Source organism: Nelusetta ayraudi, unplaced genomic scaffold (genome assembly GCF_046127955.1).
Source record: "Nelusetta ayraudi isolate G7.1 ecotype Tasmania unplaced genomic scaffold, CSIRO-AGI_Nayr_v1 ptg000026l, whole genome shotgun sequence".
Lineage (NCBI taxonomy): Eukaryota > Metazoa > Chordata > Actinopteri > Tetraodontiformes > Monacanthidae > Nelusetta > Nelusetta ayraudi.
This window is the reverse complement of record NW_027466076.1, coordinates 6,261,633-6,287,303: the sequence shown is the minus strand read 5'-3', so window position 1 is coordinate 6,287,303 and position 25,671 is coordinate 6,261,633. Positions and strand designations below refer to the sequence as shown.

At 48.5% G+C, this 25,671-nt stretch overlaps 1 protein-coding gene across 6 annotated transcripts in view; it reads right to left on the bottom strand.

Annotated features, from left to right (window-relative positions):
- cacna1bb (calcium channel, voltage-dependent, N type, alpha 1B subunit, b) overlaps positions 1-25,671 on the bottom strand; it is a 130,313-nt gene that overhangs the window by 7,289 nt on the left and 97,353 nt on the right. For 2 of the 6 annotated variants that reach the window (XM_076029300.1, XM_076029303.1), the window contains 21 exons: positions 25,527-25,623; positions 24,492-24,652; positions 24,267-24,404; positions 23,625-23,826; positions 22,986-23,150; positions 21,933-22,043; positions 20,681-20,764; positions 18,973-19,089; positions 17,396-17,461; positions 16,882-16,973; positions 16,636-16,786; positions 15,485-15,612; positions 13,267-13,363; positions 8,990-9,095; positions 8,466-8,573; positions 7,855-7,967; positions 7,406-7,614; positions 6,880-7,009; positions 6,589-6,699; positions 4,427-4,465; positions 2,255-2,516 (listed from right to left, as the gene is read on the bottom strand). In XM_076029300.1, coding sequence (XP_075885415.1) covers positions 2,255-2,516; positions 4,427-4,465; positions 6,589-6,699; positions 6,880-7,009; positions 7,406-7,614; positions 7,855-7,967; positions 8,466-8,573; positions 8,990-9,095; positions 13,267-13,363; positions 15,485-15,612; positions 16,636-16,786; positions 16,882-16,973; positions 17,396-17,461; positions 18,973-19,089; positions 20,681-20,764; positions 21,933-22,043; positions 22,986-23,150; positions 23,625-23,826; positions 24,267-24,404; positions 24,492-24,652; positions 25,527-25,623 — 2,687 coding nt within the window. Of the gene's footprint in view, positions 1-2,254; positions 2,517-4,426; positions 4,466-6,588; positions 6,700-6,879; positions 7,010-7,405; positions 7,615-7,854; positions 7,968-8,465; positions 8,574-8,989; positions 9,096-11,775; positions 11,873-12,497; positions 13,170-13,202; positions 13,364-15,484; positions 15,613-16,635; positions 16,787-16,881; positions 16,974-17,395; positions 17,462-18,972; positions 19,090-20,680; positions 20,765-21,932; positions 22,044-22,985; positions 23,151-23,624; positions 23,827-24,266; positions 24,405-24,491; positions 24,653-25,526; positions 25,624-25,671 lie in introns of those variants that run through there. The other 4 variants (XM_076029299.1, XM_076029302.1, XM_076029301.1 and 1 more) reach the window with 3 other exon arrangements.

Here is a 25,671-nt window from a genome sequence, read left to right as displayed (position 1 = left end):
CGCTGGATTATTTCCAGTTTTCAGATTGAAAGTGATGACAGAAACACAGGAGTCCATTCATCATTCTGATGAGTCAGATCAGCCTCACCCAGAGCAAGTCCTTCTCTCTCTCTCTTCCTCTCTCTCTCTCTCTCTCTCCCTCTCTCTCTCTCTCTCTCTCTCCCCCTCTCTCTCCATCTCTCTCTCTCTCATGGATCAAGGTTGGTGGAGGGGTGCAGGATGCTCTGCTATCTCACCCAAAGGTGCCCATAAATCCCCAGCGTGCACCCGTCTGCCACTGCCTTTCATCTCAGCAATAAAGCCCAGCTGCTGCCCTCCAGTGTGGACACTAACAGCGCACGGCCAGCAGCTTTCTGGCTGGGTTCTGACCTCACCTGAGTGGAGAGCGTCACAGGTTCCAGGAAGAGGAAATTAAAGAGAAGGTTTTTTGGAAGAGCTTGTTGTCACTTGTTGAGTCAGCTGTGAGCTCATCCACTGTCTCTGTTTCGCACATGTGCAGCCAACGACTGTACGTCCCACAGGCAGGAGGGATTCTTGCACCGTCGAGCTGAATATTCACTCATGACGGATCAAAACCAAACTCATTCCTGCAAAGTCATTTCAAATGAACGTCTGCTCAGACAAAAAAACATCCAACGCTGGAATAATGCAACCATCCCGTCCTGTGTCAAGCCTCACTGTGCTGTCATCGACAGCAATGCCTGATAATACAGAGTGACAGTGAAACATTTCATTGAAAGAGTGATTAAAAAAAGAAACAGACGCTGCAATGCCCAGTTTGACCACTAGTGGCACTGACGGACTGAAGACCCAGGTGTGTGAGGCCACTGGTTCACAGTTAATCAGTGCTTTATTTATCACGCTGGTTCAGTTTGTCAACTGGGTGAGTGAAGCACTGGTCCAACCCGCTGCCTGAGGCTTCCCATCCAGAACTTCTATTAAACAAATCAGAACCTGAAGTGGCGGCGCTGCTAATCCCAGCCAGATGTCTTTGGTGCCACCTTGTCTGACGCTTACCATTCCCCCTTCAGAGTCCCTCCATTCATCCCCAGCCCATGAAAATGAACCCCCCCCCCCCCCCCCACCGCCCCCTCCTCCCCCCTGAGCCGAGATCGGTTTAATCTCCTCCTGAATCCACACATTCATGGATTCCAAGCAGCAGGTATCTTGCATTGCGGTCTATAGCATTAGGTTGCATAATGCAGCAGACTGTCCAGCCAAAGACATCTTGTCTTCATTTTATACTTCTTGCTTCTTCCAAGTGATGAGTCGGCACCCCCCCCCCCCCCCAGTTTATCAAGAGGTGGAGTTTGCATATTAGTTTTAGCAACTTTTTCTTCCTTTCACTGTGTATCTGTATTGTGTTTGTATCAAAACAACACAACATTGTAGTTGTTTTTTTTTTTCGGAGAGGAGGCTGAGGACCAAGAGGACTCTCTGGTAAATTCAAGAACCCTCACTAGTGAGGCGGTGAAGACATTTCTTCTGATGCTCCACCCGCTGGACAGATGGAGAAGCTGTCTTCACTGTCCAGTCCTACTGGCTGGGAGTCTCTTCACCCACACGACCCCATCACACAACAGTAATCCAGGAAAGAATGTCCGCAGCTATAGTGACGTGTGAGATGATTGACGGTGATGGAAAAAAAAAAAAAAAAAAAACCTTTGTGGACACCTGACGCCTGTGTGAAGTTCTGTCTTAAGCCTCCAAGTGCAGTTTATTTCAAGGCAGTCTACAGCATTCGTCCACATGCTGCATGTGCACTGTGCTGTCCAGCTCCGGACTGGACGTTCCAGCAACACATCCAGAGTTTAAGAGTACAAGGATGATAAGACTTTAATGACAATATTTGGGATTGAGAAAAAATGTGATTGTGTGTGAAATCTTTTTTCCACTCTGTATAGGGGTCTCTATCCTGAGGTAATAAATAGAAATAAAAACCCAACATTCTTTACTTAATTGCTGAACTTTTTTCAGCTATTGCGAGCCAAAACACACACAGTCCTGGAAAAATAGCTCCTTGTGATGTCACAAAGGGAGCTCACACCTCACTAATACCTCGCCAGACTTTGTTCTGGTTCTTCAGCCATCATTCAGCTGCATCACCATGGCATAAAGCACCAGTCATACATTGAAACTGAACATTTTTGCAGGAGGATGCAAACAAAAGGCTAAGTGTTCAATAAATACTAAGCACCAACGGTGACTGAGGAGAAACATGACAGTCTCCTCTGGTCGGTCCGTCCTCACTCACCAACAGTGCTGGACGGCTGCACAGTGGTCACTCGGTCCAGGGACTTCTGCTTCTTCTCTCTGTCCTTGTCTCGGCGTCGATGGCAGCGGTGATGGTGGTGATGGTGGTGAGCTCTCTCCTGACTCTGGCTCTGGCCCGGCCCGGCCGACGAGTGGGCCACCTCGGCCCGTTCCAGGTTGTAGCTCGTCAGGCCGTCCTCGTACTGGTGCCTCTGCGTCAGCGAGGACGCCGAGCGTCTGATGGGACTGAGGTCAACAATGGGCTGAGAGGGAGAAGGTGGGAGGTATGAGAAGAAGGGGGACAAACAGAGGCAGGTTTGGTGATTTTCAAGCAGTCCGTCGCTCCGGATCAGCAGATACGTCCACGACACACAAAAAAACGACACGAAAACCCTGCGGACGGCAACCTTTCATCCCAGTGGTTCTTCACCAGTCACAGATGTAAGAAACGTCGGAGAAGAATGAACATCCATTTGAAATACTTACTGTTACAAAGCTGATACTAATTTGTACTCTAGCTGATGTCTGAGTGGGCAAACCAAGAAGAGGTGGGGTGTTGACCTGGACCTTCTTAACACATAAAACTCTTGGCGAACCTCAAAGGAAAGTGTTCTTCTTGTCCATTAATCCGCACTCTTCTCTGTCACTGGCTGCAAAGTAACACTGACCATTCTGTGGAACACCACACTATATTGACTTTAACCAACCAACTGACTGCTCTCAGGATACTGGTGAATATCACCAACAACTGAGGTGCGAGAGGAAATCAAATCAGCTGAAAACAGAGCTAATGCTAATATGCTAATATATCAGAGTGACCGAACCAAACCTCATCTTTTCATGTCCTGTCCAGTTGTTTCCTTTATTTAAAAAAGAGGAAAATGTCCTGGCATACTTTCTTTATATTGGAATTAAAAGGCATCTTTTGAACATTTGAACATCTCATTGCTGGTCCAAGTGTCCTGGTTTCTGGTCATGAAAACATCACCCTGTGTCGCGTCCTAGCAGACTCAAGCGCAGTCTGGATGCTTGGCTTTAGCTCTTTCACTTTTGAAACCAACCAATCTCAGGGCTTTGCTGCTTGGAGGACGCTGACACTCACCCCACCTGATTCTTATCATGTTGACCGACAGAGCTATCAGGCGCCAAACTGTCAGGGAGCGGGAAACGGCAGTCACCACTGAGCTACTACCCCACCTGGTGGCTGATTTTGGTGATGGCAACAATCCTTTTTTTTTGTTTTTGTTTTTTTTTATTGAAAAAAAAAAAAAAAAAAGTGATTTCAGTCTTTGCACTAAATGTATAATAATTATAACTGATTACAAGAGGTGTTGAACACATAACATTTGTTGTTTTGTATTTTTCGGTGGTGTTCCGTTTCTCTTATCCCTTCCTCACAGTGCAGCCAATAGCTGCCGTCAGAACAAAGACAATCTCACAATTAAACAGAAAAATATACAAATCCAATATTTGTTCATGTATGCAGTCTTAAAATGTTACTTTAGATCTAGTAAAGCGAAACTAGCGATAACAGAGAGCAGCAAACTAGCTTTTGTCTCTGCTTATTTATTCATCTAACAGTTAAGAATGAATTAATCCAACAGCTGGGATTAAAAATGCTCTATTCAAGCAGTAAGAGTTTAAGACTGGCAATAACATCGAGTGACATAAACGGCTTGATGGGTTTTGTGGTGCACTTGAGAGAAAAACAGTCACTTTTCAAAGCAGAAAAAAAGAATAGAAAAGCCTTTGCTTGGTGTTAAGAATCACACACTGACATACAAAAATACTACACACTACTGCACTTCTACTCGACTACAAAACCACAATCACATACACGTAACCACGTTTGACCCAAGTGTAGTACTGTGCCGCTGCAGCTGATGGCTGAACAAAGTGCTGATGCATCCCGGACAACTACACCCCACTCCTTTTCAAGGACAGCTTTGTTCCGTGGATGCTGTGTGTGCTGCTGTGCAGAAGCTTTACAGATTAATTAACCAGCAAGTCGCGTGTATATCCACAGTGGTGGTGGTGGTGGTGGTGGGTCCATGAGTGTGAGCTGTGCACGGAGATGGTGGGAGCACACGGAGGCACACACAGACATGAGAAGGTAGAAGGGACAGGAGGAGGAGGACAGAGGGAGAGAGGTGATACAACAGGTGGTACATACTGCCAGGTGGGTCCCAGGGGCGTGGCGAGGGTGGCTCCGCTATCAGACAGCACACACAAGAGGGGAGGTGGGCAAAAACATTAGCAGTGCGCATCGAAATAAGGAGAGAGGGAAAACAGAAGAGGAGATGCACAAGAGGGGCAAAGGCCGGTGATCATTTCCACGATTCTTATGAAAGTCGAAGCTGAGCGTAACACGTCAATACGTCCCCTGCCAATGCTTAAAGGGGCCATATGTAATATCACTTCACTACCGGGGGTCGCAGTTTTGCTAAAACCAACGCGAACGCAACGGACGCAAAGCCATCGCCTCTGCTTTGCAATCCAAGTTACACGACTTGTTTGCTGAGAGGATGAAGCGTTCCAAAGGGAGGTAGGAGGAAAAGTGCATCTAAACAAGGTGGAAAACAAGGTGGAAAACAAGGTGGGAAAGACGGAGCAGGAAGAGAACAGACAGGAGGGTGGAGACGTCACTCTCTGCCGCAGACTTCATGACGGCGAGCTCTTAAAACGGTCTAGAAATGGTCTGAAACAGTGAATATTGCATATGGCTCCTTTAAAACTTTAGCGTGCAGCTCAGTGTAATGACTGCACCCAGAAAAACTTCACTAGTTAAGCCACAGCGTGGCACATACTCACCAAATACCATCATATTTGCTCTTTGTAATCCTGTTTGCAAACAACACCGGACTGAAAAAGTGGGCAGGAAATGTTTGAGTCAATGTGAAACCTTGAGGGCTGAACTTCATAAAGTTCACAGCCTTTCAGCTGAACCACGACTGGATTCTAAGACCTGAATGGAGCTCAACTTTAATTATGTCTCAGACTCTGATAACTCCACTGTTTCTGCCTGAATTTGAACAACAGAAAGTTGTGGCGCAGCTTCAGCTTGTATTCCTGGATGGAGCCACGATACAGCAGAAGCCCGAAAGTTCAGATTTTTACTCTGAAAGGGTCTCAATAAGCGTTTTGTTAACTGTCGTTAAGAAAGCAACCTGAATGCAGAAGGTTTGGAGGTGTTTGAACTGAAGCTCACACACTGCTGCTGCTACTGGTCCTTTCACAGCGTGTGCTGGAAATACACAAAAAGAAAATCACAGCACAAGGCCGGCCTTCTTTTGAACGGGGGGGGGAAAAAAAAAACAAGGTGAAAGTTAAAAATACTATGCAAACAAAGAGACAGCAGGAGTCTACTGCTGTGGAAAACAACCAGCACGGAGCAAACAGCCAAGCCACACAGACAGACATACAGACAGACAGACAGACAGACAGACAGACAGACAGACAGGATAAGATGGCTGAAAGAACCAAAGATCTGACGACCACAGAGAAGATGAGCGGCTGAGGAGTCATCCTGGCGTGACCTCCATATGCAGACAGCAGCACATCGTCCGTGTCACACAGAAAAAAAAAATCAAAGACAATCAACGGCAGAAACTAAGAAACCATGAGGACATGGACTGAGGAGGACAAGGATGGAAACACTGCAACAGAGTGCATGAAGGATCTGAACAATCATCCACTCAATAACAACGGCGTTCATGAATTAAGACCATTCTGAAATGATGAGTATATTGATAAACCAGGCTTAATAAAGACTTCATATTTACGAGTTGCACAATGATCTATCATCATGCAACAACATCAAGGTTCAGGCTTACATCAGCTGGATAATACATATTCATTTTGTTAATATCAAAAAATAAATTGTGCCGCTTTCAAGGCTCTTAATGACTAAAAAAAAAAAAGATGGGCTCAGTGTCCCATTTCTATTTCCAATATTTGAATATTTTATGAATGCAAGACAAGGTTCAATGTTGCCATCTCTGCCCCGCAGACCCCATCTCACTTCTGAGTTGGAAGAGTGCAGAACACCGTTTGTTTACTTTTTGCAGACACTGTGATGACTCATCAATGCGCTTCCAAAGAAAAATGCAAATGTGCGATGCGACAACCGCAGGTGGATTTTCACTGAAGAAGTGAGGCCTGCTTATTGCAGTAGAAATGAATTTCCTGGACTTTAAACAACGCCACGAAGCAAAACAACAACAACAACACGAGTGGATTTGAAACTGTGCGGAAAAAAAACGCCATGAGAGTTGAGAGCACACAACAACCAGGATGGCCTGCAGAGATGTTGAGCAGGGGCAGGGGAGGGCTTACGTAGTACTCGGCGTTGAGTCGCGGCAGTGAGGCAGCTCTGCCTTGGCCTTCCAGGCTGGGATAGGCCTCCGTGTCTGACACGTTCTCCACCCGCTGGAGTTCTACTGCTTCCTGCAAGAACAACGCGACAAGAACGTGGGTGGATGCAGCCACTGGTGGCTCAGAGGGCAAGGAGAAGAAGCAGGAGAAGAAGAAGGAGAAGAAGCAGGAGAAGAAGAAGGAGAAGAAGCAGGAGAAGAAGAAGGAGAAAAGAAGGAGAAGAAGCAGGAGAAGAAGAAGGAGAAGAAGAACCTGAGGTCTGGTGGAATATGGCACGTCCTCCGATTGGCCCCGCTGGAGTTTCCTCCTGCCTTTGGGTCTGTAGGCCGCCTGAGAAACATCTCCCGACTGAGAATGTTTGATGGCACTCCTCTTGTTTGGTCTGCGAACACACACACACACACACACACACACACACACACACACACACACACACCGTGTCTGATCAGAAATTGTTCAATAACTCCTGGTTTTGATAAGAAGGCCGTCAGTCAGAGAAGCAACAGAAACCAAACTAGACAGAACTCTCGTTCCAGCTTCCATCCCCTTCCTTGAATGACCTCCAAGAGGGCATGATGCAGCGCTAACAACAATCAAAATTATGATAATAATAATAATAATAATAATAATAATAATAATAATCTGTGTAATAATAACATCAAATACTATCAATACCAGGGGTGGGCAAACTGTTTGACTGCTGGGGCCACAGTGGCTTCTACAGAGGGGGGTAGCGGAGCAGCAGCAGATGGATGAACTGTTCTGGTGGATATCTCACATGATCTCTCTGTTGTCCAAGGTGGTGTTGGCGGTGGCGCTGAGAGCGGCGCTGGCGGTGAGAGCCGTGGTGACGGAGGGCAGCGAGTCCAGCTTGGCCTCCGGCTCCGTCAGGGGCGACAGAGGCTTCTTGAGGCCGGGGAACGGAGGCTCCACCTCCCGGATCTGAGTGCGGGGCAGCACGGGCCGGAACAACGCACCCAGTTTGCTCTGCAGAGACGCAGGAGAAATCTCGTCATCGTCCGCTCGTGCCAGTGATCTCAAGTCGGGAGCGGTGGGAAGAAAAAGACGTTGTGGGTTTGAATGAATGCCTGGAGAAACTCTGGTGTCATTATCACAAATACAGGCACGTGTTTCGAGGAAGGCTCTCAAATAAATAGAATGACAAGCAGCAAATTAAATAGACAAGAAAATAAAGACAATCACAATTGTGTTTTGACTTCAACTCACCGGAGGTCCTCCTGTGGACTGCTGCTGCAGCTGGAGCCTCTTGGCTCGGTTCTGCTTGTAGTAGTCAAAGATCATCAGAGCCGCGTAGACTTTCCCCACCGTCAGCTCATTGTCTGCAGAATGAGAGTCAGTTCCACCAGGTGGACATTAGGTGGCGCAAGAGGAGCAGCTAAAGTGCCACTGTGTGAACTGAAGCTGAAGCTGAGTGACGCTGCTGCGTCAGGAAGGTGAAATAAACAAGGCCCAGGCTGTAAAACATGAAAACATGTGGCTAACGAGTTACTGTGTAATTACATGCATGCTTTTATTTATAAGGCATAGAATTAATAGAACAACAGCAGGATTTCACTTGTAGACTCGGCACGATGTGGCCATGTCCAAATGCATTCGGGCAACAGAGCATTGTGGGTAAGCCAGAGTAGATCCAACATTCTTCATCAATTGAAAAATATGAACAAAATATATTTTTTCTGAACATTCTACAAAACTGCGTCTGAATGTCAGCCTGAATAGAAGAGCTGAGACGAGACTTCTGGACCTAAGGCTGGGGAAGGAGGACAAAAAACAAGGAGAATAAGTGCAGAAAGAGGGACATAGTTGTGGTGTCTCACATTTATGCGGCGTCACCAGCAGGTCGACTGTCTTGGCAGACAAACTGGGCCAAACTTGGTTGATCTCCCTCTTCAAGTCGGTGTCGTTCAAGCGCTGAGCCAGAACCCCTGTGTGGAAGAGTGGCCGCATCAAATCTGCAACCAGTATCATCTCCATCTCCAATGTAAACCCATGTGAACCCAGTCGGGATCATATTTGATGTGAAAGATTAGCAGACTACAATGACTAAGAGGAGCACCAGGGGATGTGCGTTTGTTAGGGAGGTTTGATGACACCTGGATAACCTTCCAGACCAGGTTTCATCCTCCAGAAAGTCTGCTTCTCATTTCCTTCTACACATGTCCAGGGAGGGTGGGGCTGTGTGAGGACCCTCCATCAAATCAACGACACATTCTAAACATCAAAATGAGACAATTGCCATTTTTCAACTGATCCCAGTTGACCGTGCTTGGACCCGCCTCCACTGACTTGAGGCCAGCTGCAAGGCATTGTGGGACTTCCCGGTTCTCAGTCGGAGTCTCACCAGACGCCAGTTTGATCTCCAGGGCCGTGCGGATGAGGGCCATCAGGGTGGAGGTGAAGTGGACCGTGTTGTCGTCCGCGATGGGCATGTTCATCTTCACCAACCGCTGAAACAGGTCGAGGCAGAGGGGAGGAGCCATAAGGCGGCAGCAACCAATCACAAGCTTCCAAAATAAGTCTCCAGTCTCAAGTTTACAAATGCCAATGACTTGCTATTTGGTTGGATTTTACATATATATGTGTGTACATATATATATGTATATATATATTATAGTGTTTATGCCTGAGCTCATGCTATTCCACACGAACGGTTGCTGTTGCGTCGCTGAGACGTTGAAAGGTAGCAACCATCTGTTCAAGGCTGCAAGATGAACCTGCAGACAAGCTTCACTCTCACTGCTTGGAACTCACTGCCTTCATTCTCACATGATGAATGATTTAAAGGTCTGAGAATGAAAGTGAGAAGCTTTAACAAGTCCACATCCTTGAAATATTCAAAGTCTCCCATCAACTCTTTTGCTCTCAGCTGTTTTCTCCAAATATTTCTGTGAGTAGAATCCAACATCAAAGCCCCTTCGGCCTGGGAGACGGCTCTGTTCATTAATGAGACAGATTCTTTAAGCAGTCTGTCTGTAGGAGGACTAACACTTGTCTGAATGGAAATATGTGTGGTTAAGTCACATCATTTAACAGCGTCCAGCTTGTCTGCTCATTGTCATTATGTTGGTGGCTGATGCCGGTTGGATGAAGACATTAAAGACCAACCAATCCACGGCTTTCCAACCTTTTTATGGAGAAAACGGTGAAATATGAACCTAACATTTTCTGTTTGGCATTGAAGTGAAAGACGGCAGCTCAGATGGATTTTATCTATTGGAACCTGGCCACCATGCAGGGCCGTGAAATGGGTGAAACAAATGATGCAGGCGGGCGTGGTTGAAATGGGTGAACAACTTTTCAGGTTTCTGCTGCACGGGCGGCCTCACACAGGAAACTGAAAAGGTGGAAATGAGGTAGAAGACAAGACAGACATGCAGAGAGAGCAACACGTGGAGGGCGTGAAGATCACCTCCAATGTTTGATTCCATTGAAACAAGTGCAAGACGACAACAAGTTCACTTTGTGAGCCGAGCAATATGGAACAAAGGAAGGAAGGAGGGAAGCCAAGCTGCAGGAAGAGGAGGAGGTGGAGGAGGAGGAGGAGCAGGAGGAGCAGGAGGAGCAGGAGCTCCAGTGGGGAGCAGCCACGCTGCAGGACGTCTTGCATCTTTCTCCCCAGAAACAGAGAGAACGCAGCAGAACGCAGGCTGCAAGACGTCGGACAAATGGAGAGTCGCATAATCAAAGAGCTCATCCGCATGCAGGCAGGCAGGCAGACTGAGAGAGGGAGAGGGGCTGGCGGGGAGAGAAGAGGCGACAGAAATCCCAGGAGAAGGTGAGAGAAGACAGAGAAGAGAGAGAAGAGAGAGAAGCTCCGCCGGAAGGCAAGAAAGAAAAAAGAAAAGAAAAAAAGGAAAAGGAGAGGGAGGGCGACTAGGACAAATGTGACTTTGGGAAAAAGAAGACTGGTGACTTTAGCAAGCTGAAGACATAACGGGAAGGGGAGACACACACACACACACACACACACATACACACACACACACATACACACACACACTGAAGGCTCTAAAGTGCACTTGCTGCGTGCGTCCCAGGCGTCTCTGCTGGTGTCTTTGTCCGTCAATTCATAAAAAGCCAGCAGTTATATTTGGCGTGGTGGCGTTGCGGCCACGTCAGAGCCAGACAGTCAGTCCAGGCCGACGGCTGAGCTGCCATCTGATTGGACAGCTGTGCAGGCGGTGGAACCACTCGCATTAAGTCTGCATGCTAAGAGGTGAAGCAGCTGGCGCCGGCGCTACCTGGACACTTGTCAAGCTGCACACTAGAGACACGCTTGACAAGTGTGTGCGCGTGTGTGTGTGTTCTGGCAAACCGTGTCAAATTTTAGATTCAAATCGGTCCATGACAGCAGGCTGACAGTCAGGGCTGAAATGTTCCATCAATTCACTGATTAATCGACTCCAATCAATGATGAAAATGCACCGTGGATATTTTTCAGGCCATTTCCCACAGGGGGCGCCATTCAACTGACATAAAAAAAAAATAAAAAAAAACCTCCTGTTGTTTTCTTTAAAACTTTATCCTTTGGATTTAATAAAATAACAACAGGTCAACTGCAGGACGACAGCAGCGTGAGGGAAATCCTGCTGAGCTCCAGTCGCTCTCAGGAGTCACAGAGTTGTGAGCTCCGCTGCTGCTGGAATAAAACGGCTTTTTCCTTCCAGCACATATTTAATTATTTCAGGCAGACTGCCGACATCCCTGGGGGTCACCACAACTGGGAGACTTTGCATGGGATAAAAAAAAAAAAAAAAAAAGTACAAAAAAAAACATGAACCTCACGGGGCACACAAGGAGAAAAGATGATAAATCATCACTAAAGCTAAAGTCCTGCATGAGGCCAATGTCGAGGGAAAGCCACTGTTGAGTGTTTCCCTCTTTAAATTCACTGTCTGTGGCTCATAAGAAGGCAACAGCCTTGCAACTTAAGCAAAACTTAACCAAAATAAGGTAGGATGAAAATAAAATCTGAAGCAGGACGAGACGACAGAGTTGCTCGGACAAACAGAGAGAAGAAGAGGACAGCAGGCGAGGGTTCGAGCGACGGGGATGAAGCAGGGAACCAGTGGCAGAGTGGCAGAGGAGGAGGAAGAGGAGGAGGAGGAGGAAGGGTCGTTTTTCTACCTTGTAGGCGATTCGGGGGGGACATTTCTTCCCCAAACCGAGCGGGGGCGACATGTCGCGAAGCATCTCGTACATGTCGCGGTAACTCATGCGGCCACTTCACAGGAGGGGGGGGGGGGGTAAAGTTGGCGGGAACCCATGGAAGAAAGGATGAAGAGTTCCACCCAGGGGGAGAGGTGGAGGAGGGCGGGGAGGGGGGGAAGGGAGGGGAGGGGAGGGAGGGCCAAACCATCACACCAGAGTGGGCCATGCCCAGTGGAGAGAATGAGGAGGGGGGGAGAGAGAGAGGAAAACACAGAAATCCTCATTAATAAGATTTCCAGGTGAACGGGATTGTGGAATGGCCCTTTGAGCCGGACGTCCAGAGGATTCCCAGGAGCCCAGCAGATGCTGCATGAATGGCGGCATCCTGGTGGACAATGACTGTTTTCTGTTCACTTTAAAGAAGCATTCCACCCAAAAACCTGTCCTGTTGCCACGCATGGAGCTCGAGAGGTGGAAGACAACTGCTGGCCAACCGCTGCCTGTGCAGAAGCAAGGACCGAGGAAACTTGCATTCTATTCTTTGACCAGCAGGGGCCGCCAAAAACGGTTGCAAATAAACTGCTAAATGCTCGGCTGGAAAGCAGCAGAAAATTCACACCTTGATAAACTGCTTCATTTTTTTTTTTTTTTTTGGTCTAAATCGCTCTAAAAAAAAAAAGATGAATCGATCAATAAACAGCCACTAAAGTCTACATGGTCCAGTTTGGTTTCATGGCCATAAAGACGGTGTTTGAAATGTGGCTGTAGCGACAGTAGTGGAGTGTCGTTGGCTCACTGAGTGCATCTCACAATGTCTATATGATGACGAGACAACACTCCAGTCACACAACGACAAACATCCCGAGGCAGCTCCGCTTCTCTGCCTCCTGCACTGCTTTTCTTAGTAACACAGCTCAGAACTCGGCATTCTGGGAAGGCGGGCAGCACAGGCAGCGGCGAGAGCTTCCAGAATTTTCCCTGGCTATTTCTCCCTGCGATGCGCTGACTCAGTCAGACGGTGGACTGAGTTCCAGCCCTCCAGGCTCGGCGGCAGCGACCACGGTGGACAGATTTTGGGAGGAGTGTCGCTTTAAGATGCCCTCCAGTTCAGCATGCTAAGAGGCATAAAGCAGGAACCAGGGATGGAAACAAAGCCCCCAATGCTCTCTCTCTCTGTCTGGTCACCTCCCAGCCAGCACCAGCAGAGAGGAAGGTCTCAGGCGTGGCACACGGTGCCTGATTCATCTTCCTTTTCTTTTTTCCGTGAGGCTGACTTGCGGCCTTGTTTCCTGCTCTGGCCATGGTTACCTGCCGGCTGGTTAGTGGAGGATCGATGCCTGTTTGTTATGCATGTGGCGCCGGGGGCCACCCTAGTGGCGCGGCGCGGCACGGCGGGGGGGCACAAGTACGAGGAGCAACCACGGCCCCTTTGCTTTGGAGGCAAAGGCGCTGTGAGGGGAGTCAAACCTTATAGGCCACCCTGTTGGGGCACTTCTTCCCCAGGCCCAGGGGAGGGGAGATAAAACGCAACAATTTGTACATGTCCTGATAGCAAATCCTCCCGCTGAAAGACATGAGACACGTTGAAGAGGGTTAGCTCACACAGGAGTTGACCACAGCCACTGTCAGAGTGACGCAGCAGCCAGTCAATAAGGAGTCCAGGCTTCATAACAAGAAGACGAAGACACAATAATCTTCTTTTTTTTCCCAGATTGGTTAAAGTGCAGTTAGCATTGATTATCTGGATATCTCATCTCATCTCATTCATTCATTCACCTGTTATATTCTGTGCATACCTGTATCAATATATAGATTATTCATTTCATACTTGCACTTTATAGCAGCAATGACCTATTTGTTATTAATAAACACTATGTGCAGGTACTACCTGGAAAATTAGAATATCAAGTAAAAGTTGTTTTATTTTGGCAATTTAACATAAAAGATGAAAGCAACAGATTTCATTGAGCCATTCCACGCAAACTGACATCTCAAGCAGTTCCTTGTTGTAACTTTGCTGATTAAGATTTTCATAAAGATTTGACTTTATGTAACATTCTAATTTTCTGAATTTTTGAATTTGAGTTTTTTTTTTTTAAGTTGCAAGACCTGATCAGCAAAATCCAAAGAAATAAAAACTTGAAATATATTGATTTGCATATTATTCCTTTATATAATATGTCACATTCACCTTTTAAGTTGAATTGCAGAAATGCTACAACCTTTTCAGGATATTCTAATGTTCTGGGTAGTACCTGTATGTGTCAAAAGTTTGGACACACTATCGAACGCAATGCATTTTCTTTATCTTTAGTACTTTCTATCTTGTACATTGACCATGAAGACATCAAACAGATGAGCAAGATATCTGCAATTACACAGAAGCACATGGAAAATAAAGTGGCTACTTTGAAGAATTTACATATGAAACATGTCATAAATTCAATTGTCATAAATTCATAGGGTGTGTCCAAACTTTGACAAGTAGTGTATATGTGTGTGTGTAACATATATCCAGACATTAAATATATATATTTTCTATATTTGTATATATTTCCCTATCAGCCAGCAGTTGTGCGTGATTGAAGGTGACCATGGTGACCATGGTGAGAGCGCCTGGCTGCTCTGGAGCCAGGGCGCCAGGCCAGGCTTCCAGACTCGCAGGCTGACAGGGCTGGCAGTGACGAGCGGACCGGTCCACCTATGAGCGCTCCCTCCTAGGCCGCGCTGTGGACTCGCTCGGCGCTGATCTCTGTGAGGGCGGGCAGCATGTGAGGAGCGCGGCGGTGAGTCGCGCCCACTGAGAGGAAGCACACAGGTGCTGCGGACTGCTGGTTGTGACTGGAGCATGGCTCTGGAGCTCCAGTGCTTGGCCAGCTCGGAGTGAGACTTTCATCAATGTATCCGTGAAGGTGGGGATTCCCGGCCGAAGACACTCGGCCCACAAGATGGGCAGCATGCTTTCATTAATGAGGACGTTCAGAAGAAATCATAGGGGAGAAAGCCACTGTAGAGTGGACGAGGTTTAGAGTGTTGACTCTAAGCCACAACATGACGGACAAACCTTTACAATGCAAAGTGTATACTTGCCTCCATCTCAGACTGGAGTGGAGCGGATGTTTCAGCTAATACAGTGTTTAAATAAATGATGGACTTTGGTATAAAATTAAACCTCCCTCTTGAACAGTGTGAAGAGGATGAGCCGCTAACATGCAGCGGAGTGGTGGAGGCGCGCTGTGTGTTTCTCTCAGCGCACATCTGAGAGCAGCTAATACATATTCACCAGCGTACAAATGAATTCCTCCCCCGTCAGTTCTGTCAGCAGATGCTTATTTTATATTTCTGCACGTCTTACAACTTAGCGACAGCGCTGCCTCCTGAAAAATTGAACGGGCCTTACGTAATGTGAGGCACAATTCACAGCCGGCGACGCCTCGGCCGGCACTTGCGCGGCGCTGACCGCTAGAGCTGCGGCCACAAGGAGGCGCTGCGCAGCTTCACTGATAAACTCTGCTCCTCTTTAAATCCACACAGGATTTATGACTCAAGCCAACTTGGTTGTTGACAGAATGCAGTAGCAGTGTGTGGGCTGTGCTTATCATATGCATCTCTGCCATGAAAACCCATGAGTGCTGAAGGCCCCCTGTGTCGACCCAGACTGTCAGCGTGCGGCCGGAGGTCTCACCAGGCAGCAGGGTCGTACTCGGCCCACACGCGGATGAATTCATCCAGGTGATGAGGTCCCAGGATGGAGGCGTCCCTGGTCAGGTACTCAAAGTTGTCCATGATGACGGCCACAAACAAGTTCAGCATCTGAAAGTGTTTGATGACGTTAAAAGCAATGAGGAGACTCTTGAGTGAGTCAGACCACAAAACTGATTCTCCAAGATCTTCTTTTAATGAATTGTTATTTCATCTTTGTTGTTGTATCTCAGGGCCACACGGTGGCGCAGTGGTCGGCGCTGCCGCCTCACAGCAAGAAGGTTGTGGGTTTGATTCCGGGGCCCAGGGCCTTTCTGTGTGGAGTTTGCATTGTTCTCCCTGTGTCTGCTGGCTTCTCTCCGGCTTCCTCCCACACTCCAGAAACATGCATGTGAGGTCAATTGAAGACTTTAATTGTCCGTAGGTGTGCATGTGAGTGTGAACGGTTGTCTGTGTCTATGTGGCCCTGCGATGAACTGGCGACTTGTCCAGGGTGTCACCCTGCCTTCACCCTCTGACAGCTGGGAGAGGCTCCAGCAGACCCCCAGGACCCTGAGTTCAGGGTATGGAAGATGGATGGATGGATGAATGTTGTATCTCATAAATGCATTCCAGTATTACTTCCAGCCTACTTGCTGTGGATTATTTCAGTGCTGTGGATTATTATGCAGCTGCAGGGGGAAAGTGTTTGCTGCTCTGTTCAGGTCAAAACAATGAGATGTTTCAGTATAACATGGCTTTATGACACACACCCAGGACAAGTGCTAGACATTAGCTTGTTGGTTTTTACGTGTTGGAAAACGTTTCCTCGATGTTGAGTGAAATGTGCTTTTTGCATTGCACCCACTGCCTTCTGGGCAGTGGTGGGCCAGAGGTCCATCAGTGCATCTGCTGCAGGTCAGCGGCTAAATATTAGCCTAAAGTGTGTTTTTATACTCAGCTGCCCACCAGGGAGCTGCACCAGTGACCTTCTTGCTGTGAGCTGCCAGCGCTGAGCACTCAGGCATCCGGCCAGCATCAACAGTTTAATTGTGCTTCATTCCTGGCAAGTGGATGTACGCTCCAGTGAAATCACTGTTTTGATGCTGAGGAAACCCGGGAGAGCGGTTCTGACCTCCCGCCGTCCGTACTGACCAGGAAGGAGCAGAGGAAGATGAAGGACACAAAGTAGAAGTAGGCGAAGTCGCTGCCGCACTCCTTCCCTGCCGTCCCCGACAGCTTGTCGCAGGGACGGTTGCTGAGGCACGACAGCATGATCTCGTGCCACGCCTCGCCCGTCGCACTCCTGGCCAAAGCAAACACAGTGCAGGCTTTCAATAAAGTCACCAGGAGGAGCAAGAGGAGGAGGAGCAGGAGCAGGAGCAGGAGCAGGGAGCTCACCTGAAGAGGAGGGTCAAGGCCTGCCAGAAGTTCTGGAAGTTGTTGTGATGATTTATTGCCGTGTCGTCGCTCAGCTCAATGTTTCCAAACACCTGAGGAGAGCAGAAGGTGAAGCAGGACCAACGCAGCCAAACTACCAAACTACCGCGACGCTCGTTCAACCGCAGGGTCACATGATCAAACTGAGATGTCATTTCAATTGTGTTTTACTTCAGTTAAAGACGGCGACATCGTTATTCATGCATGATCACTCGATAAGCCCCGCCCCCTGATAGTCTCTAATCCAACTGCTGCCCTCCACCGACTCTGCACTGCACTGAGTATTAATGAAGTGAAGGCAGCAGCAGCAGGTGGCAGAGAACTGAGAGAAGGTCAATGTTCACAGCCAGAGAGCAGCACGTTTAAAGGGAGGGCTTAATGAGTGTGGGGGCTGGGGGGTGGGGTGGGGTGGGGTGGGCCCAAGTCAGGACTCTGGGTTAATGAGGAGTCGCTGCTTCCGCTGAGTCAGACTCACCTGCATCCCGATGATGGCGTAGATGAAGAAGAGCATGGCGATCAGCAGGCAGACGTAGGGCAGAGCCTGGAGGAGACCAGCACAGGTTCACACACACACACACACACACACACACACACACAGAATCCTCTCAGGCAGCCACTGCTTTGATCCTCGCCCTCTCTCTCTCTCTCTCTCTCTTTCTCTCCCTTGCTCGCTTGCTCGCTCCCTCGCAATAATTGGATTCTCCACGGAGGCCTTGGAAAGTCTGACAGGAGCCTGAGCTGTAAGCCTGTAAGCAGTTCTTTACGCGGAACTGAATCAGTAGGACGAAACGAATCGCTCCTTCACCGAATCATTCAGTTGATCAACGCGTCAACAGGAAGTGCCGCCGCGTTCATGAACACGCAGCAGGCAGTTTCAAAATCTCAATAAATGCAGACAACTGTGACCCGTTTTATATGCGGGTCCAGTTTTTCCAACTGACGTCCAGCTCAGCGTTCCGCTTCCACCCAATCTGACGCATTTTGGAAACTTTTATTTGGCTCCACTGGCTGGCGGGACGACTCACAATCAGTCAGTGACGGAAAGAAGGGCAAGAATCGTTCACTGAAGGCAGCACGTTCACTGGGTGAATCGTTCCCCGAGTGAATCGTTCGCTGAAGGCAGCACGTTCCCCGAGTGATTCGTTCACTGAAGGCAGCACGTTCACTGAGTGAATCGTTCCCCGAGTGAATCGTTCCCCGAGTGAATCGTTCGCTGAAGGCAGCACGTTCCCCGAGTGATTCGTTCACTGAAGGCAGCACAGATGTCCAGCGAGTCACTGGTGCTGCTCACTTTTGTGACTCACTTTGCATGCTTTCATTCGTCTAACCATCGCCTACAATGTATTTATCATATGCTTGTTGTTGTGTTGAGCTGTACGTCAGCTGTATACGCACTGACACTTTTACACAAATACACACAAACACGCTCCTTACGGATACATAAAGTTATTTGAATTGAAGTGAATTGAATCAACTGTGAAATGAACAAATCGTTTGGGGAAATGATTCAGTTCTGTACGTTTGGCGTGCCAGCTTGGGAAGACCACCCTGTGGGGTCGCTGCCTCTAAAGCAGCAGTGTGTATCACCTTGCACAGTCAGTCACCTTCTTAACACTCTGCAGTCCCCTCAACCTTTCCAGCGGTGCTGCAAAGCTTCCCTCAACACTGAACCTGCTACAAATTCCAAGCGGCTGCGGCGGAGCGTCTGTGGCCTTTAGCTGCACTTCTATCCGAGGGAGCTTCTGCCAAACAAATCAGCATTGTGTGAAAATCCCAGCCGCCGTCTGCTGAAAGCAAATATTGTGTGAGTGAAGCGCAGGGCTGCAGTGCGGCCTCGTCCTCGCCTGCTCTCCAGCCTCTCACCCTGATATTCATCAGCCTGCCTGGAAGAGCTCCGCGCTGCACCGCACAGTTTAACAGCTCCGTGTTTACACAGTCACTTTTTTCTTTTGAAATGGCCATTTGTAAAGCGCTGTTGCTTGCCTGCCTGCCTGCCTGCCTGCCTGCCTGCGTGCGTGTGTGTGTATTTAGTTCTGCTGAGCGTGGAGTCACCTTGAAGGACTGGACGAAGGTCCAGAGAAGGATGCGGATGGTGTAGCCCTGCCGCAGCAGCTTGATGAGGCGGGCGGCTCTGAAGAGCCTCAGGAAACTCAGGTTGATCATTTTGTCCTGCGGAGAGAAGACAGAACCCCGGCTGGTGGGTCTGCAGCTCAGCTCCAAACACATTCACAAGCAAAAACACCCTTTTCTCCATTAAACACAGCGATGCTACATTGACACGTACAGTACGTTGTGCTGCCTAAGTGGACTGTTTGGAGAACAGAAAATGAATACACTTCTTTCTTTTGATGATACTTGGAAAAATTCTTCTTCTTCTTCTTCTTCTTCTTCTCTTTGTATCTCCACCTGTTCCAACCTGCATGCAGAGGTCACACCCCCACCTCACTCTCTGTTGCTCTGGCGTGCAGGGTGCTTTGACTCCTCTATCGCTCCACTGGGGTTCCTCTCATTCACAAACGCAGCACACAGACGATGCTGTCTATAAACTGCCTGCCCTTCATTTTTATTTGCCGGTGTCACCTCACCTGAACAGCCGGAGGTTTAACTGTGCTGTGAAGCGCCCTGAGATGACTTTGTTATAGCACCGTGCTAAGTAAAGTGAAATATTTATTATATTATTCATCCATGGAGGGGCTTCATGTCAAGCTGCTACGCAAATAAACGAGGCCAATTACGTTTAACAAGCCACTGCTTTGTTTTAACTGCTCTCATGAAGCTCAGTCTGAGATCTTTGCTCCGTCCACCACCCACTTCTTCTATTACATCTTCATGTCCCACAGAGGATTGAGGACGGCGGACGCTTAAAAAACATCGACGGGGGAAATCGACAAGAAAATAATCAAATAAAAACCCAATCAGCGGCCAACAAGGAAAGCCACTTACCGTCTGGAGGTGGAAGATGCGACAGAGGAGCAGAGTGAGGAGGGCACAGGCGCCAGGAGAGACACAGCAGAGGATGAACAGAGCGACAGGGAGAAAAAGAAAAAGAGGGGGAGGAAAGCCAGAGAGAAGAACACTAATGGTCACATGGAAAAGAAGGTCACACCAAGAGAAAGAAAGAGAGAAGCGACTCTGGCACAGAGAGAAAGCAGCAGCGCTCGTCCTCGGCCCTCCACCTCGGCTGCAGACCAACCAGCTGAGGTTGGTCTGCAGCCACTCAGCCAAATACAGACTGGAAATTTGCTGCTGGCAGGCAGGCAACCGTCGGCCGTCCCGCCGCTTCTGTTTTGATCAGTCTCGTGTTTTTTCATTGTAATTTTTGGCAGGATTGGTTTCTATTTTGCGTTGCCGCCTGCACTTTTGCCGTGCTGAGGTTTGGACGGAGGGTCTGAGGCTGAGAGATAAAGCAGGCGCAGGACCTTGACAGAGAGAAGCAAGAGTTAAAGAACACAATCACATCAATAATTCCCCACAAACAATGAATTTCAATCAAGGATTTAAAAAAAAAAAAAATAGAAGTAAAAAATGCTAAATCATGCAGATTTTCTCTCTGTCCTACATTGCTGCAGCTTTACAAGTTTGGAATCAATCCATCAATCCGTTATCAAAAACACACAATAAACTCAAATCTAACATGAAAGAAAAACATCCACTCTTCAATGCATGAAGTGCACTGCCTGGTGTGTTTCCACAGTGCCACCAGCTGCAGTGCTGAGTGCAGCCTCCAGGGGGTCGACGTGCTGCTGCCGCTGGTTCCTACCTTGATCTCGGTGACCAGGATGTCTGTGATGCTTCCCAGCACCGTCACAAAGTCAAACACATTCCAGGCGGCTTTCAGGTAGTTCTGTCAAAACAAGGAGAGGTCACGGTAGTTGAGCTGCTCTCCTGCACTCCTGGACAGCTGACATGGTCCAAACATCAGCTACAGCAGGTGGGCAGACTGCATTCCGTTGCATTTAGTCAGTCATATCATGACACGTCCACTTCACCGGTGCTTTCAACAACGTGTCCGGCACTGTTTGCTCCACTTTTTTTTGAGAGAGAGTTTGTGCTAGGAGAGCTCATAGCTCTGGAAATGAGCCTTTTGTGATGTCACAAAGGGCCCTTCTATCCCCCTAATATCTCTTCCAGCTTTGTGGCACCATGTCCAAGAAAGGTGTTGGTTCCACTCTCTCAACCAACTTGCAGTTGCCTTCAAAAATATAAAAGGTATGACACAGAGATGTGAGAGAGAGCAGTGGAGTCTTTGCTATATTGAAAGCATTATTTCAATGAACAGATTTTCTGAGTGCCAGTGAAACAATAAAGATCTTAAAATCAACATGTCATTGCATGGGACCTTTAAATGCCTGTGTTTCACCCTTTTAAAGCTCTGTAAATATTTCACGTCACAATGCACGTCTTTCAGCAGTGACAGCCAGTCATTCCTTGGTCACGGCTGCATGAACAGATGGATTTCAACGTTACATTTTTAAGTCTGCAGAAGAAAACACCGGAGTCACTTTGGTCTTGTGGACAAAACAAAGACAAACAAACTCCTCCCAGAACTACTAGCGCACTAACACACAAACATCGCCATCGCCCCTGAGGACACAACTGCATATATGCGCATATTGAACACATGATGCCCGGAGCCAGCGGTCCCTGCAGCCTCGGTGCCATCATGCTGGTCACTCACTGGCTCCCTGAGGCAGGAGGCTGCTGCTGCTGCTGCTGCTGCTGCTGCTGCTGATGGGCCGAGCTCATCCTTCTGGGCTTAACGGCTAAACAGGCCGAGGCCAGCGGTGTGTGAGAAAAGCTATTGGATAAATGAGTCTGGGAAATGGAGGGAAGCCGAAGACAAAGTGCCTGGCTCTGGGCTAGACTGCCCCACGGTGGCCAGGAGGATTCACCATTTTATCCACCTCTACATCTTCATCAGCACCGCAAACATTCTGAATGGTTTGTGCGATTTTTCCACACCAGTGTTAAACCCAAGAAGCCCAGGTGGACCCCCAGCGTCCAGGCCTCACCAGCGGACCGAAGGCGATGATCTTGAGGATGCACTCTAAGGTGAAGAGGGCTGTGAAGACGATGTTCAGGTACTTCAGCATGGCCTCGTACAGGTCTGGTGCTCCATAGAACTGTTGGGCAGAAGGCAAAGCAGGCAGTCAGTATTCTGATAACCACCACAGAAAAGTTCCCCAGTGGTACGCAAAACATTCACGCTGTCGTAAAGTTACGATTTCTCGACTGCTGAATATTTTCTGACATCATGCAAAAGAAGTTTTGGCCAAATCAGCAAGAGGTGTCATATTTACACTCGGACCCAATTGGTGAACAATCATCTGTGGTAACAACGTTGTTCATTACTGACAAAAGCCCTCACTACTATTTTTCAATGATGACTACTCTGTAAATATGAACGTGCTGTTCAGTTCTGATGAAATGCGGCTGTGGCAGCATCTTCTCTGTGTTCTCAGGAGAGCTTGTAACAACCTCATGCTCTTGTAGCTGCCACCTCTTTATCTGGAAGTAAGGGAACCTGATTGGTCCTAGAAATAATATATGACGAGCAAATGAAAATGCTGCACAGAGAGAGTTGGCAAAGTGGCTGAAATCTGAGGTTGCGTTACGATCACTGCAACACACTTTAACACCACAACACAGTTTCCTTCCCATTTGGAATTCATCATTAAAATACAAGGATATAATAATAAGACACAGTGTTGACATTAACCGATTGTTACAATAACGAGTGCACGAAGCAACGACTGGCGGAAGAAGCCGAGTCTCTCTGCAAACTGAGTCAAAGTGACTCTCCTGGGAGTCGCTCTCGCTCCTCTGAAAACAAAACAAGTGCCAAGACCGGATTGGGTCGTGGCTGGCAGTGGTACCGCCATATCTGCCGGGCCAGCCCAGTCTGCCTGCCTGCCTGCCTGCCTGCCTGCTGTAAACGCTTCCACAGTCATTACTTTTGCAATCCTTCTGAATATTTCAATAGCCTTCATCATCGCGGGAAGCTGCACTGAGCCGCTGAGCCAATAAACCACTTTATTGTGTCCCTGGTTTGAGGAGCGACTGACCTTCATCATCAGCACCACCGTGTTGAGGGCGATTAAAGTCATGATGGCGTACTCGAACGGGGGCGACACCACGAATTTCCACATCTTGTACTGGAAGGACTGCTTGTTCTCTGGCATGTACCTCGTCAGCGGCTTGGCGTTGATGGCAAAGTCGATGCAGGCCCTCTGTTGGAGGACGGGGACCAAAATGAAAGAAAAAAAAAAAAAGACAGAGTGAGCTCGTCCCCTCTCTTATCGCACCTTCGCACATTCCTCAAGGAGAGAATCAACAGACTCCTGATTTTCAAGACAAAGGCAGCGAGTCGCCGTGTCGCCGTGTCACACTGTCACTGTGTCGCACTGTCGCTGTGACGCCGTGTCGCACTGTCGCTGTGTCGCCGTGTTGTTGTGTCGCTCCGTCCCCCAGACAAAGAGGGCAGGGAAGCATTAATACAGCGGCTTGTTTGTCGCTGCCTCTATTTCAGAATGCTGGGAGTCATGTCAGAACCGGTTTGTTTAAAGTAGATCAGCCTGAGCGCTAATAAAGTAAAGGAGCCTGGCAAGCAATGATGTCAGGGGTTTGTTGAAGAAGTGCCTCTCCTGGAATAACAATCAGCGAGCGCTGGCGATGCCTGAGAAGATGTCAAAGCGACTGCAAACCTCGTTCTTTTCCAGGCTGCACTCGGACATGGCCTTGTCCCCCTGCTCCTGGAAGGTGATGATGATCAAAGCCACAAAGATGTTGACGAAGAAGAAGGGGAAGACCACGAAGTAGACCACGTAGAAGATGGACGTCTCCATGCGGAAGCCCGGGTTGGGCCCGTGGTCCTCGTAGGTGGCGTCCACAGAGTGCTTCAGGACCCTGCAGGGACAAACAGGCGGAGGTGAGAAACACTCTAATCATCCATCCACACATCCATCCACTCAAGAGTGCAGTGGCTCTTTCCCACATGGACGTTGTCTCAATTAAAAAAAAAAAACAGCAACGAATGAATGAAACTAACAAATGTTTAACATCTATTTCAGAGTCATTAAACCTGTCCCGTCTATTCTCTCAGAGTCTCAATACTGTTGGCCAGGGGTGAAGCTACATCTTCACCAGAGCAGTTTCCACTTTACTGTGGGCAACGTTGGTCCACCAGCGACCACCACAGTTAGCTGCCAGTGTAAACAATCATCCCAAACCCAATTCCAAAGCACAATTTCACAAATTCTTCCACACAGGTTTCAGAGACGCCATAAGTTGATTCATTATCAACACTTTGTCTTTATCGAAGCTAGACGTAGGTGAGTGCCACTCACATTGGCCAGCCCTCGCCAGTGGAGACGGTGAAGAGCGTGAGGAACGCCCAGAGAACGTTGTCATAGTGGAAGTCGTACTTCCTCCACTCTCTGGGCTTGGCCGTCACGTCGTCCTTGTCATAGTCCAGGAAATGGCCCCTGGGAAGGACAGCAGCTCGCAGTCAGGCAAGAGGAGGAGGAGCGATGAAGAGGCCGGAGGAGATGGAGGGAGTGTGGAGGGTTTACCTGCAGTCCTTCTCCAGACCTTTGGACTCGTCGGTGCAGTAGAAGAACTTGCCCTTGAAGAGCTGCACGGCGATGACGGCGAAGATGAACATGAAGAGGATGTAGACGATGAGGATGTTGAGGACGTTCTTCAGAGAGTTGACCACGCAGTCGAACACGGCCTGGGGGGTTCACACACAAACACACTTCAGGTGACGTTGGCTGCGTCATGGAATCTCTGCTTGTGGAGACACTTTAACCTGCAGTACAGATCTGTGAAGGTTCTTCTTTCCAGCCTCAACTCTGGCCACAGCGGCCAGGAGCAAAGGGACAGACTGTCTGCTGGAGTGGCTCTCCTTTCTTTTAACATTCTAGGTGTTTGAAATTGTACTGTACAGGGTGTCCCAAAACAAACGCTAAAACGGACACTGACTGGTTTCTCCCACTAAAATAAAATGCTTGAAATCTTTATTATCCAGCTGCACTTGCAGGCCACTGAGAAGACGCTTTGAATTCATGCGCTGAATGCTTCTTTCCTGCCCCCTGCCTGTCACTCTCCGTGGCTCAGCTCCGTCCTTTCAGAGCTGCCATCTCCCACAGAGAGAAGCAACGCCGTGACACGTACGTAATGTAGCCAATGAACATCATCCTGCCGCATGAACGGCTGCCGCCGCGGCTCTTTGTCTCCTCGGAGAGGGCAGGCCATACATCTCTCCTGCTGCTGACAGCCTGTCCGTCAAGCCACCCCTCCCCCCTCCCCCGCCCAACTAAGGAAGAGACACAGTGGATGAGGGCGTGTCAGCCAGCTCCCATTTGTTTCAATCATCATCACACTTCTATTTACTGCAATCACATCTCTTGGTCTTCTGCTCCGTTGCTCTGGATTGATCAGCTGTCGCTGCTAAAGAGGAAACCAACCCACTCTACCAACTGAGCCACTTTCCAAGTTTGTTCTCTCTGCCTTCAGTGGGATCTTGAGCAGATGGATCGAGAGATCTGGCATCCTCTCTGGCAGGCCAGGTTAGGATGAGTGGAGTGACAGATGCATCCCTGTACCTTCAGCTTGGGGAGACGTTTGATGGTCTTGAGCGGCCGCAGCACCCGCAGGACCCTCAGGGACTTGATGGTGTTGATGTCCTTGCCTTTTGTCCCTCTGTGCAGATGGAAAGTACAGTCAGAGTGGACCACGGCAGCCGCCTGA